This window comes from Protopterus annectens, chromosome 9.part0, assembly GCF_019279795.1.
Source record: "Protopterus annectens isolate FY-2018-M chromosome 9.part0, PAN1.0, whole genome shotgun sequence".
NCBI classification, from domain to species: Eukaryota; Metazoa; Chordata; order Ceratodontiformes; family Protopteridae; genus Protopterus; species Protopterus annectens.
The window spans coordinates 22,653,988-22,667,445 of record NC_056743.1 but is presented as its reverse complement, the minus strand read 5'-3'; the positions used below and the strand labels follow the sequence as shown (position 1 = coordinate 22,667,445).

Here is a 13,458-nt window from a genome sequence, read left to right as displayed (position 1 = left end):
CTTTTTCCTTCCTTTCTTTTTTTTTGGTTCCTTCTAAACAAACCGGATCTTCAGATTGCTGAATACTAATGACAAAAAAATCACACAAACTGTACAACTAAATACTAAAGGAAGTACAGTAAAGTTATTCTGATCATACAAGTTCTGCAAGCAAGACAAAAGCTGTAATTCCTTTACTTCGCATGCAGTAGCTTCTGCTCACTATCGTTTGCAGTTGCACTTCTTTTTAACAGTAAAGATAAAAAAAATCACAAGCCAAGGTGAGATTGTTTAGGTATGCTCAGGACTTCTGTCTGCAGTCTGTGTGAATGTATGTCTGTCTACGCCCCTAAAACCTATCCCTTTCTAACAACCAACAGTGAAGATAAAGGTAAAACAACAAATATGAATCAAAGTAAATCTTGTTAACAAGCTATCCCTTTCTGCATACAAACATTGAAAAACAATGATAAATTAAATATAAATTCAAATAAAACTTCTCTTACTAGTCAACTCCACAGTAAATCACAAACCAAAGTTGGATTGTTTAGATATGCTCAGAAGCAGATTGGTATGTTGAACGTTGTTTTTACTGATATTTGTATGTAATGCACTGCTTTTTATTTGTAGCTGATCCTGAATCTGTCGTACTTTGGTATGTGTGCTTGTGTGTGGTGGTGCTATGAATGAGATTCCATCTTGGTGTCACACATATGCTAGTAGAGTTTGACACCAAGGCTCAGAATTGTTGGTCACTTGCTCACTGTTGCAGGTGCATGGATGTTGGCACTGTGTGCGCAATTTAAAAATAGGAAACTGCAGTTGCTTGCAGCAGGATGATGCCGGTGTCCAAAAATTTAAAACTTGGCATTTAAAAAAATGTACTTGTTTGCTGTCACCACCCACCAGAGGTCAGTGAAGAATACTAATGATATATGCGACTGAAAGTATGCATGTTTGCCTGAAAAAATAAAAAAATATATTATTAGAAAGTTATTATTGTTATTGCTGCAATAACATGAATGATATTTAAACATTGTTCCCTGAATGTAGATGTTTATTTGTATCATATTTCAACAGTTCCCAATGCTGCTTCTGTTTTCTTTGGCTATAATATGGATAACAGGATACATAATGGACATGAACTCTGACTCTTGGCTTCTTAAAGGAGTATGCCTTGCACTTGTATTTGGACTAGTTGGATTCCTAACAAGGTTGGTGGATACATTCTCTTTTTATTCTTGCTAATTATGTATTGTAGTTTTACATCATGTCCTTGCTGCTGGAAATATACGGATATTATGACTGATTTTAGTTTGACTGCTCACATTAATTGCTCAACTTTGGCAATAAGCTTTGAGAATAGAAGGAGGCTATAACAGCTCATTGGATATTTTTCTTGGGTAGGAACTTGCATCTTCTGGGTATGAATTGTGCTGAACATGATCATTTATGGAGCATGGACAAGACCAACTGCATCCTATGTCAAAGTATTGTTTGTCATTGGAAGAAGAAGACACCAATTATTACTATGCTACACATTCTAAAAACTTCATGTAAGCTAGGCAGGGTCATAGTTAAAAATCTGATAGCATTTGTAGGCTGTAGGCAGAGGGAGAGAGAAATGCTCACAGCCTACCTTAGTGCTAGCAGGGTGTCTGCAGACAAAGGGGGTGGTGCTTCAGGCTTTTCTTACTACCAGCAGGGTGACCATAGACAAAGGGAGATGGTCAAGGCCTGCTTCAGTGCCAGCAGGGTGTCTACAGACAAAGGGTAGATGCTGCAGGCCTCTCTCACTGCCAGCAGTGTGGCCAGAGAAAAGGAAGATGGTCCAGGGTTGCCTCTGTGCCAGCAGGGTGGCTGTGTGGAGCTGCAGTCGAGCATTCCCAGGCAGTAGCTAAAGAGAAAGGAGAAGGTTAAAATGACCAAAGCGAGTCACACCCAACGCCTTAACTGACATCTCAGTCTACTACTTTGGGGGGGCTTATAAACCTTATTAATGGTGACCACTTGCTTGTATAATGAAGCATTAAGTGTCTCCATGTCACTGATTGGTGGCTGTGGAAATGTTTCAAGAGACACCACTACCCCAGCAACCACGTTAGAGTTTGAAATCTATGGGACTAGCAGCAGTCTTTCAACCTTCAAACACATGGTCAGTTGACCATGTTACAGAGATCAGGTCCTTCCATGCCTGGGTATGTTTGTGATTTACAAAACAGGGCTTTGGACTGAGCAGTGAAAGGCTCTTTTGTTCCTTGTGGGTTTTCAGGTATGCCACCACATTAGGCTAACACAGCTTGCTTAATGCGTGCGGAGGCTTGCCTGAGTGGGTTAGAGAACACATGATCAGAAAACATTGGTGATGTGCATCATAATGATGACCACTGTGAGTGTCATGTATGAGTCATGTTATTAGTGCCATAGATGGGCATCACCCAGAATGTGTGCGAGACTGCAGTCTTCAATTGTAACTTCAGCTGTGATTTAAAGAGCAGTCTAGATGTACAAAAAAGGGGGTGGACATTGCCTGCTAACCCCACTTCTTTTTTACATAAAGTAAATGCTTTTCTGAGTTTAATTTCTTTAAGTGGTTTTGGGTTTCTTATACCATGATCAGAATGGACCCCATTCCTAAGTCAGGATATGATTAAAGTTCATGAAATTAGTATTGTTTCAGTCTTTGATGTTAGCCAAAAGTGATCTTTGTAGTACCCACAATGTGCCCAGAATTGACTTCTCCTATAATTCATACATAGTTACATGCATTGGTAATGGAAATAAATAGGACTGTAAATTTGTTTTTATTAGGCCTGTTGCTTCTACAATTGTTGGAACGGATTCTGCTTGCAAATCCTGGTATTTTATGACTGCCTTTCTGTACGTAGCACACTGTAGTCACTGGGTGTAGCAGTTTCAGTGATCAGTGCTACTTCTGTCTTTTTTTTCCTGGACTACTATATCTGTTTTTCTCGCATCTGTGTTTTGAACTGTCGGTAATGGGTAATCTCATGTGATACAATGCTTTTTGGTTCATGTTTCTAGTGCTTCTTAATTACTTCAGTACTATACTGTTTGCACAATCCCCAGTGCAACAGTCTTGCCGCATTATTGTGCCTTTCAGTGTGCAGGCCTTCTGCCACGAGTGTACCAAACTCAGCAACAAGATGTGTGACTGTTTCCAGTTCTGATTTTAAAGAACCTGCATTTGTCTGTTTCACTCACATGTTCAATGAACTTTGTAAACCAGCCTGTATGTATTCCACTATACTAGACCACCATTATTAACCTTTCTTCATCTGGTTTCAGCTTACCTCTCCTTAAACATTCCTGTGTCAAAAAATCCTGATCAACATGAGGTTGTTTCAGGAGATCTCTGTACTTGCCATAATATTTATGCCTTTTCCACCTTCCTTTCCATCTCATATATATTTCTTTTTTTTTTTTTTTTTTTTGCACATTCAGTTGCTCTCTGATTTTTGTTTACTTCTGTTTGGTTTCCATTCTGGCCTGTCACCAATGTGCTTCTGCTAAACTAACCAGGGAACTCATCTTGGACTTCTCCTTCTCATGTTATAAAAATTTCACCGTGTTTGGGTCTGAAGAGATCTTAAGATGCATATGCAGTCCCACGACTGAATATCTCTATATGCAATCAGTTTTGAGGAGGACCATGCCTCCTTCAGAACAAGAAGTATATAATCTTGGTTTATCATTTAATAAGTGCGAAGCATTTTCCTTGTTTTCCTGTCCAACTAATCCAATACTTTTTGGGGCCAGTCATCCTAAAACTGTAAGTTAGAACATGAAGAGCAAATTAGTTTATAGCTTGGACTTAAGATGTCAAGGCTTTTTTCAATATTAGTTTTAGTCTTCTGAAATATTCCTTACTACGTTTTATTCACCATTTGTTCATGTTTTATTTACAATCCTTTATCTACTTTCAAAGATTTATATATTCCCTCTTGCTGAAGTTCCTTTATACCACATTCCTGTCCTCGACTGATATTTTCTTGGTACTGCAACTTTCCTGTTTTAAGCGTTGCATCTGTTGTCAGTTTTCATTCATCCTCACTGTGTGGGACTAAGTTCTGACCTCTGATCCAATTTGGCCATTACTACAGCTTTCAGAAGCCTACAACCTCTCGAGCTCTTCCCTACCCACAATGATGAAGTCCCCCCTCACCGCAGATCTTGTTTGCAGCTTTTGCGAACAGACGTGGTTGCTGATAGCTCTCTAGTATTCTTTGGGTGGTAAGTAAATTTTTTTAATTATTCCATGTCATGTTGTCAGTCTCGCCTTTATTCTCACTGATAGGTCAGATACAATCCATTGGATCTGTCTCGGCCATTTCAAAACTTGAGGTCTTCAGCAAAACTCATGGGCATCCTTCTTTACCCATAATGCAACCCTTTAGCTTCCTCAGATCTTATTTGCTACTCTGCGAAGGAGGTTCTACTGGCAAGCTCTAGGTTAAGTATTTCTGTTTTTTCTTATAGTATCGCTCATATTTTCTTATCAGTAGCCTAGTTCTTTCTATTTAACTAGTTTTATATATCTTTGCCCTCTCTTTAGTGTGAGTATTAGGCAATTAATTCTTTTCCTTCTTTTTTTGGTTGTTAGTGCCCATGCCTAACTAATGTCCGTTTAAGTTAGAGGATGTTTCCCCTGTTTTGCTTTTTGCTAACCATCCATTTTAGTTAGAGGATGAATAATAATTAAAAAAAAAATAAAAATCTTTTCTTTTTCTTTTCTTCTAGGTGTCTGTTCATGTTAGAGGACTGCTTGTGTGGGTGTTTGTGTGCATGTCTCTTCTTTCATGTTAAAGGATGTCTCATAAACAGGAAGGGAAGCCTCTTAGCTTTAAAAAGTGTGAAAATGCAGAAACATAATGCCCCTTAGCGATTCACACACTTTATGTATGTATTAACTGGGGCCTCTTCACCTACAAGAGTCATGCTCCATCTGCCTTAGATTTAACCAGAGAGTGTTGATGGAGCACAAGAATAAACTCATTCTGAAAGGGTTAATAAAAACTCCATTTTCTGAGGCTATATCCCTGGAATCATCTTCTACATCTGACAAGTCTGAAAACTTGTTGAAGTCTCAAAAACGTGCTTCAACGCCGCGATCCTCCTCGGAGCCAAAGGAAAAAGCACCTAGGCTGTCTGCACCAATGGAACCTACAGAGCAGACAGTTGATCTTGAATCCAAGGTTTCATAGGAGAAATTGGAACCCTCAGCTCCAAAGTCGACCTTGCCTTCTGAATTCAGGTATCGGAGCCAAACACCTTATTTAGACCCAGTCCCCTTTCGGCTCCCATCACCATTTTTGACCAGATCTAGATCACCTACTCTTTCTACCAGGTCCAGCAGGAGTCTATCTGATGAAGATGTGGCTAGGGTGGTGCAGAAGGCTGCAAAAGACACCATCCTTGGCCAAATTATTATTGGATCAGAGCCCAAATAAATCGGATCAGACACAGTTTTCCCCTGTGGCACCTGCTCCTCCTCTGATCTGCTCCTTGGTTTCAGATCTGGAAGATTCCAACATCCAGCTTGTGCCTGTTTCAGACCCATTGGTTCCTCAGATTTGGTATCTACTCCAAGCATTTCTGCCCAGCTGGAGCAGGAGACTTCTGGGAGCTGACACACTCCAATCGGGTCCCCGGAGCCAGTTCATATCTCTCCGGATCCGACCCTGCCTCTGGGGGCTTTGGTGAGGTGAGTTCAGCTCCTGCCTGTACTTTGGGGCTTCTGGGTTCTGCTCTGGAGGTTCCATCAGCCTCAACAACCCATTTGTCGGATCCAGGGAGCTGTTCGGAGTGGGAGCGGACTGCCTTTGAAGATATGAAGAGGGTTCTGACTGCTTCCCAGTCTGAGACACAGTCTCCCTCGGATCTTCCTCCCAGTTCTGTACAGGTGTCTTTGCCTTCTCACATACTCACCACAGGACTGCAGAGACCTCAGGATGTTCAGCAAGGTACTCTACCCTCTTCTGAAACCTTCCCAGAATATCCCACTGAGGAGGTCCCACATAAGAGGATATGCAAGAGGAATCATCTTGACTCCCCGGAAGAGTCTGTCACATCTGATACCAACCTTGATGAAGCAGACGGGTCCTCACAGTCACCTCCTGAAGATGTCTCCTTTGGTGACATCCTGGAAATTTTAAAGCAGAGGGATGACTGGCAGTCCACCTCCCCTTCTGCCGAGGAGTCGGTTTACCTGAAGGCCCTTGGGTCTCACCCTTCAACCTCTTGGGTGACCCCTCCTTCCAACGAGCTTATTGAGTTAATCTCTCAGAAGGCTAGGGAGATCCCAGATTCCATAGTGTCTACTCCTAGAAGGTTAAGTAAATACATTACAGCCCCTAAAGATAAGAATTTTTTGACAAAAGGTGTAGCAGTTGATGCCATGGTAGCAGCCACTAAAAAGGAGTTTTCTGAGACCAGTTCCTCTATCCATCCTCTGAATAAGGATTCACAGACCATGGATAGGTATGGGAAGCACATTTTTTTGTTAGTGACCTTTGCTTTCCACAAGATTGCAGAGGGACCTATTAAAACAACTATCAGACTACCTCCAAGGAGCTGTAGCTTACACAGCAACAGATGAAGTCAGTGCTCAACTTGCCACCTTAATTTCAGTCGTTAACTCATCCATGAGGCTCATATCATATGCAGCAGATGGAATGAGTAGGGCAGTGGGTTCAGGCATCTCTTTCGGGAGGCAGGCCTGGATGTGCTTTTGCTATTTCATGGAGCCCTTCAATTCTTCCTTCATTAACACCGCTTTTGATGGCTTTTCTCTTTTTGGGTCTAAGGTTAAAGAGATGCTTACTAGGTGTGAACAGGAAGGCAAGACCTTATCTGCCAGGAGTGTGTTTTTCCACACCTACTAGACCCTTCCTTAAAGGTCAGAGAGGTAGTGGGAAAATGTGATTCAGAAAGTCACAAAGGTCTTTCCGGGACACACAAGGTGAAAGTTCCCCTAGAGGCAGAGGGGGGAATAATAATGGAAGATGCTGCCCTCGTGGCATGGGAGGCCCACAGAATCAAGCCTCCAGAGAATCTTTCTTTGGTAGACCCTTCCAGCGCTCCTAAAAGAGTGCCCGATTGCTTGCCTCTGGAGGTAGTTGGGGGTTGCTTGTCTCAGCACCAAGAAACCGAGCAAAAGTTAACAAACGACAGATGGGTGCAGGACATAATATCTAGAGGATACATCATTCCCTTCTCCTACTCTACTCCCGTAAACAAGTCAGTTCCAGACATTCCAGCCAGTCAGAAGGAACAAGCAACATTAGAAATTCAAAAGTTGCTAAGAAAAAGAGTCATCCAAGAAGTTCCAGCAGACCAGCGAGAGGTTCCGGAACTTACAACTTATTCTTGTCCTTATTACCCCTCCCGCCTATCAATTAACTACTCTTAGCCCTCTCTTTCCTACCCCTCCCACTCCTTCTACACTACTCCTCCCACTCCAGTATCCTATAGTCATCTCTATCCTCAGCTCCCGCCTCTCCTCCTGTTAATAATCTTTCCCCCTCTTCTTCTTCTTTCCCACTCCTCCTCTACCTCCACTTCTCCTCCTGTTAATAATTTCCTTCATCTTCTTCTTTTCCACTCCCCATCTACCAACCTATCCTCTTATCTACAGTTCCTCTACATTACCCCTCCCTAATCTAAGTATGCCCTCCTACATCCTCTATACTTTCCGAGTCCCTCTCATACTTCTAATTCCTCTTCTTCATGCTACTTCTTACTCTTCCAATTCTCCTCCATTCCTACTACATTCTCAAATAATCCCTTGCACTTACCTTCCCCCACTTCCATCTACTCATTTTCACTCCATATCCTCCTCCCTCATTCCTCCTAACAAACTACACCTATTCCATCCCAAACATTTCTCCTCCACAACTAAAACCTTCTTCCACAAACTACCACTACGCCCTAACAACTCCCTGCCATGCAAACCTATAAAACTAAAAGTTCTCTCCTGCACTGTCTTAGCCTTATCCGGAGATATTCATCCCAATCCCGGACCCTGCCTCTTTACCAATAACTCCCTCCTCCCTTCTCCTTCTTCTCCTACTACAATTAACCCTGGCCACCTTCCCCCTCCTTCCTCTATCACAATTAATCCTTTCCCCCCTTCCACTCCTTCTACTCTCTCTGCTAACACTCTTAAATTCTTCACTATGAATGCCCAGAGCCTAAACAACAAATTTCACTTACTACAAGCCTGGATTAACCATAACCAACCGGACATTTTAGCTATCTCTGAAACTTGGCTAAAACCTCATATTGCTGACTGAATTCTTACCCCCTGGTTTCCACATCCTTAGAAGTGACTGATTAGATAAAAAAGGTGGAGGCTCTGCTCTAATCTACTCCAACCTTCTCTCCCTAATCCCCCTTCAAATCCCAACCCCACATTTTAAAAATACTGAAATAACTGCAAGCCTCCTTCGACTCAATAAACATAAAAACATCTGCATAATTTCCTTATATATCTCCCCAGGTCACAACATCTCTACCCTAGAAAACATTCTTCTCTGGGCCTCTTCTGAAATTAGATACGAAACCTACATTCTTGGTGACATTAACATTGACTGGAATAAAATCAATACACCTTCTCCCTCCCTGTCCATTAACCTCTACAACTTCTCCCAAGTAATCCACTCAACAACTCATCCTAACAAAAACCATCCCCCTGGTTCCATCTTAGACTGGATCTTAGTCTCTCACCCAAAGAAAATAACTCTTTCTGGCACTGTCCCCGACTCCGTCAGCAACCATCTCCCTGCCTTCATTCACTGCTCAGCCAACTCCACTCACTATCAACACCACTACATTCAAACCCGTAATCTTAGCAACTTCAACCCCACAATGTTGTCAAACATTCTTAAACAAATAAATTGGCACATTCTAAACTCTCTCCCCCTTGACGACGCAGTAGAACACTTTAACTCTGTCTTCCTAAATACTCTCAACTCCCTAGCCCCTCTAAGAAACAAACTTGTCAAAGCCAATCCTGCTCCTTGGCTCTCCAAAGAGACAAAACAGAGCATGCACCTCAGGGACAAATCATGGAAGCTTTACCAAAAAAATAAAACGTCTTCCACATTACTTCAGTATACCCAACTCCGCAACCAAGTTAAGAAATTAATCTCCATAGACAAAAAAAACTTTTATAATAAACTACAAACCAACAACAGGAAAAACCCAAAACAATTCTGGAATTCAGTCAATTCCCTTCTGCATCCAGGGTCCAGGAATAACCCTTGCCCCGACCCTAGTTTAACAGACTTGGAACTGAGCTCTCACTTTAACACTTTCTTTACTGAATCTATAGCTAAGCTCACTAAAACTTTCCCTAAAAACAATCCTCCCAACTCTCCCTCCCTTTTTCCCAATAACACTAACAACTGCCCCCTTAACTTCCAGATCAAACCAGTTTCAACAATCTTTATAAAAAGGCTCTTATCTAAACTAAAGCCTTGCTCCAATGCCCCCGACAATATACCCTCCTCTTTCCTCAAATGTGCGCCAGAAGGCATAGCTCTCCCTATCAGTATCCTCATTAACAGATCCTTAAAAAAGTCTTATGTACCCAAACTCTGGCGCTCAGCCTACATCCTACCTCTTCACAAAGGTGGCAAAAACACAAACATTTCCAATTTCCGTCCAGTCGCCCTTCTCTCCCCAATATCCAAAATATTAGAAAAATGTGTTCACCACCAACTTATGCCGTTCTTAATCCAGAATCACCTCCTAACACCCACCGAACATGGCTTTCGTCCTGGCCATAGCACCATAACTGCCTTAATATCCTTCCTAGAAACTCTCAATCGAGCTTGAGATTCTGGATTACTAGTATCCACACTACTGCTAGATCTATCTAAAGCTTTTGACACCATCTCCCATAAACACCTTCTCTCACATCTCACCAACTTTAATCTCTCCCCCACTACTCTAGCCTGGTTCTCCAGTTACCTATCTGACAGATCTCAAGCCGTCAGATGGAAGAACTCTATCTCCTCCTCCTTGCCAACACCAACTGGCATTCCCCAGGGGTCTATCCTTGGTCCCTTACTTTTCAACATCTTTATTAATAACCTCCACTCTGCCATCCCCGATACAACAGTCATCCAATATGCTGACGACTCTTACCTAGTCTGTGCCGCCTCTAACCTACCTGAACTACTAACCAAAACCCAAATAGCATTCTCCACCACAGAGAACTGGATGCAACAAAATCATCTCTCCCTCAACTCTAACAAATCTAAAATTCTACTCTTCCCCCCCACTAGGGCTTTCTTCTTTGACAAAAACGCTTTCATAGTCCTAAGTCAAACCAACACTGCTATAGAAGTCGTCCCCTCCGCAAAACTTCTTGGCATTACTATAGACGAAAATCTTAAATTTGACATCCACATTCACCAAAACATAAAGAAAACTCACCAAAAGTTAGGTATGCTCTATAGGAATAACCGCTTTCTCACCAACTCCTCTAGACATACTCTGGCAACTACCTACCTTCTACCTACACTACTTTATGGTGCCCCTCTCTTAACTAATCTGTCCTCTTCTAACATCTCTAAACTTGAAATTTGAAAATTGAAATTGAAGTTTGCTGTAATAAGATCTCTAAATTTGCCACTAATTCTAAAACCTCAACTCACCACTGCCTTTCCCTACAATCTCTGAACTGGCTAGAACTCTCTAATCACCTAGACTACCTCCAACTAACTACAGCTCATAAAGTAATATTCTACCCTGAAAAAGGCCCAGCCTTAACAAATATCCTTCCTCCATACATCCCAAATAGATCTCTGATATCCAAACACCAAAACTTAGTCTCCATTCACAAACCAAAACGTCCCGCTGGCCAACTACTTCTCTCCTTCTCACTAGGTAAGAAATGGAACTCTCTTCCTCCTTCTCTCAGGACTACACCCAACTCACAATCCTTTAAGACCCAACTATTCCTATATCTATCATCCAAATGGAACTGCTCCTGCTTCCACCCTACATAAATTCTAGTGAATACCCCACAGACTGTTCTACATCACTTGCATTTCCCTACTATTCTCCTAAAATAGACTTGGCAGTCTTTCTCTGACTATGGAATTTCTTCCTCAATACTACATATTGTAAATACTGTATATATATATATATATATATATATATATATATATCTGTACCACCAATGTTAAAAAAAAAAAAAAAATTCCTATTGCTACAGACATTAGTATCATGTTTTGAATTTGGAACTCCTGTAAAGGTGTTCTCTATTACCTATTAGCTGTATTGTTTGATTTACATCTTATGCATTTGCATTACTGATTGCATGAATTTTATTCTTGTATTTTTCTTTAACATTTTGTAACCTTTAATGTATTTGTATTGCTTACGGAGCTTTTCTCCCCGGGCCTCAACTGAAAACGGGCACTTTTAGGCCCAGTGGACTTCCCCTGTAATCAAACTGAAAATAAAATAAATAAATAAAATACAAAAGGTTTGTTTTAGTTCCAAGGAAAACAGGGGACTGGAGGCCCATTTTGGACCTTAGCAGTCTGAATAAATCTGTGAAAAAGACCAGGTTCCAGATGATGACACTGCAGTCGATACTTCAATTCTTGGAAAGAGACAATTGGATGTGCTCTGTAGACCTTCAGGATGTGTACTACCACATTCGAATGGAAAGGTGATCCAGCAGGTACTTTTACTTCTGGCTAGGAGCCAGTCATTTCCAGTTTTGAGCTGTGCTCTTTGGTCTCACTACAGCCCCCAGAGTGTTCACCTAATGTATGGCAGTAGTGGCAGCTCACCTGAGACGCTGAGGATTTCTGGTGTTTCCACATTTGGATGACTGGCTCATAACCACCTCAACCTGGCATCATCTACTACATGCCAGGGACTATACTCTAACTCTGTTCCTCACTAGGTATTAATGTAAACTACAGAAATTCTGCTCTAGAGCCATGTCAAAACGTAGTCTTCACAGGAGCAGAGATAAACACAACCACTCTGGTAGCAAGACTCCCACAAGACAGAATCGAAGATCTCTACCATTATGTAAGATTGTTAATTAGGAAGAAGCGAGCCTCTGCAAAACTGGTTCTTCAGGTACTGGGGAAAATGGCTGCATCAGTTGTACTCATTCCCCTAGCTCATCTTCATATGAGAATACTTCAATGGTTACTTTCCACACAATGGTCAATCCTGGAACTTCCAGTGCCACACAAACTCATGATAACCAACTCCTGCAAAAAGGATCTCCAATAGTTGATTCATTCTCCCTTAGTAGCTAAAGGCTGTCACTTCATCCCTCCTCAACCCCAGGTCACAGTGACCACAAACACTTCCCAGATAGGGTAGGGGGCATTATCTAGGGAAGACAGTTCAAGGCATCTGGCAGGAACACGATGCTCATTTGGACATAAATATCCTGGAGATGAGAGCGCTGCTTTTAGCATTGCAAGCATTTCAAGACACACTCTGTCTAGGAACAATAGCAATCCAGTAGGGCAACATGTCTTTAGTATGGTACATAAACAAGCAGGGGGGAACCAGATCTTTTCCCCATTGTCAAGAAGCCCTGAGTGTCTGGTAATGGGCAGTGGCTTCCAACTGCTTTCTAATAGTAATGCACATCCCAGGGAAATCCATTGTGATTGCAGACAAATTGAGAAGGACCATTTTATGGTCTCACGAGTGGTCTCTTAGTCAGAAAATTACAGAAGAGATATTCTGGAAATGGGGCCAGCCTTGCTGCAATCTCTTTGCATCACCCATCAATGCCAAATGCAGCAACTACTTTGCCCTGATACCTCCCACAGGGGAGTCACAAAGGGATGTGCTTGTTCATGATTTGCCTCTGGGACTTCTTTATGCCTTTCCTCCAATCCTGCTAATTCCCAAGTTTTTGCAGAAAGCAAGTTTGTTGGAAACGACAATAATCCTGATTCCCCCTATTGGCCTCTTCAAATCTGGTTTCCCTTTCTTCAGCCTCACCTTTGGGATGAACCATGGATTCTGGACCTTCTGACTCATCCATCAGGAATGGTTCATCCCAACTTGGACAGTCTCAAACCAACAGCCTGGCTGCTCCAATTCCAGTGATTGCCAGGTTTCCTCCCCTTTCTTTCCCAGTCAGACATATTTTATCTTAACATAAAACATCTACATGTAACTTGACCAAAAATAAATGGAAGAGATTTGTTACATGGACTAGTGATAATCAAATAGATCATTTTTCTGCACCCATACATTATATTTTAAATTTTTGATGAAACTTTTCAACGAAGGAGCTGCTGCAGCCACTATTAGAGTTCAGTTGGCAACAATTTCAAATTTCCATGTAGGAGAAAATGGTTCTGCAATCTTATCTCACAGACTTTGTAAAGCTTTTTTAAAAGGAATTACTATGATAAGACCATCTTACAAAAATACAACACCGCCCTGGGATCTGAA

The 13,458-nt window shown here is 41.7% G+C and overlaps 1 protein-coding gene across 1 annotated transcript in view; it reads left to right on the top strand.

Annotated features, from left to right (window-relative positions):
• The window catches only part of ZDHHC13 (zinc finger DHHC-type palmitoyltransferase 13), a 3,021,844-nt gene that overhangs the window by 1,674,652 nt on the left and 1,333,734 nt on the right, over positions 1–13,458 (top strand). Inside the window, exon 9 of the mRNA XM_044082531.1 lies at positions 1,060–1,193. Coding sequence (XP_043938466.1) covers positions 1,060–1,193 — 134 coding nt within the window. The remainder of the gene's footprint in view (positions 1–1,059; positions 1,194–13,458) is intronic.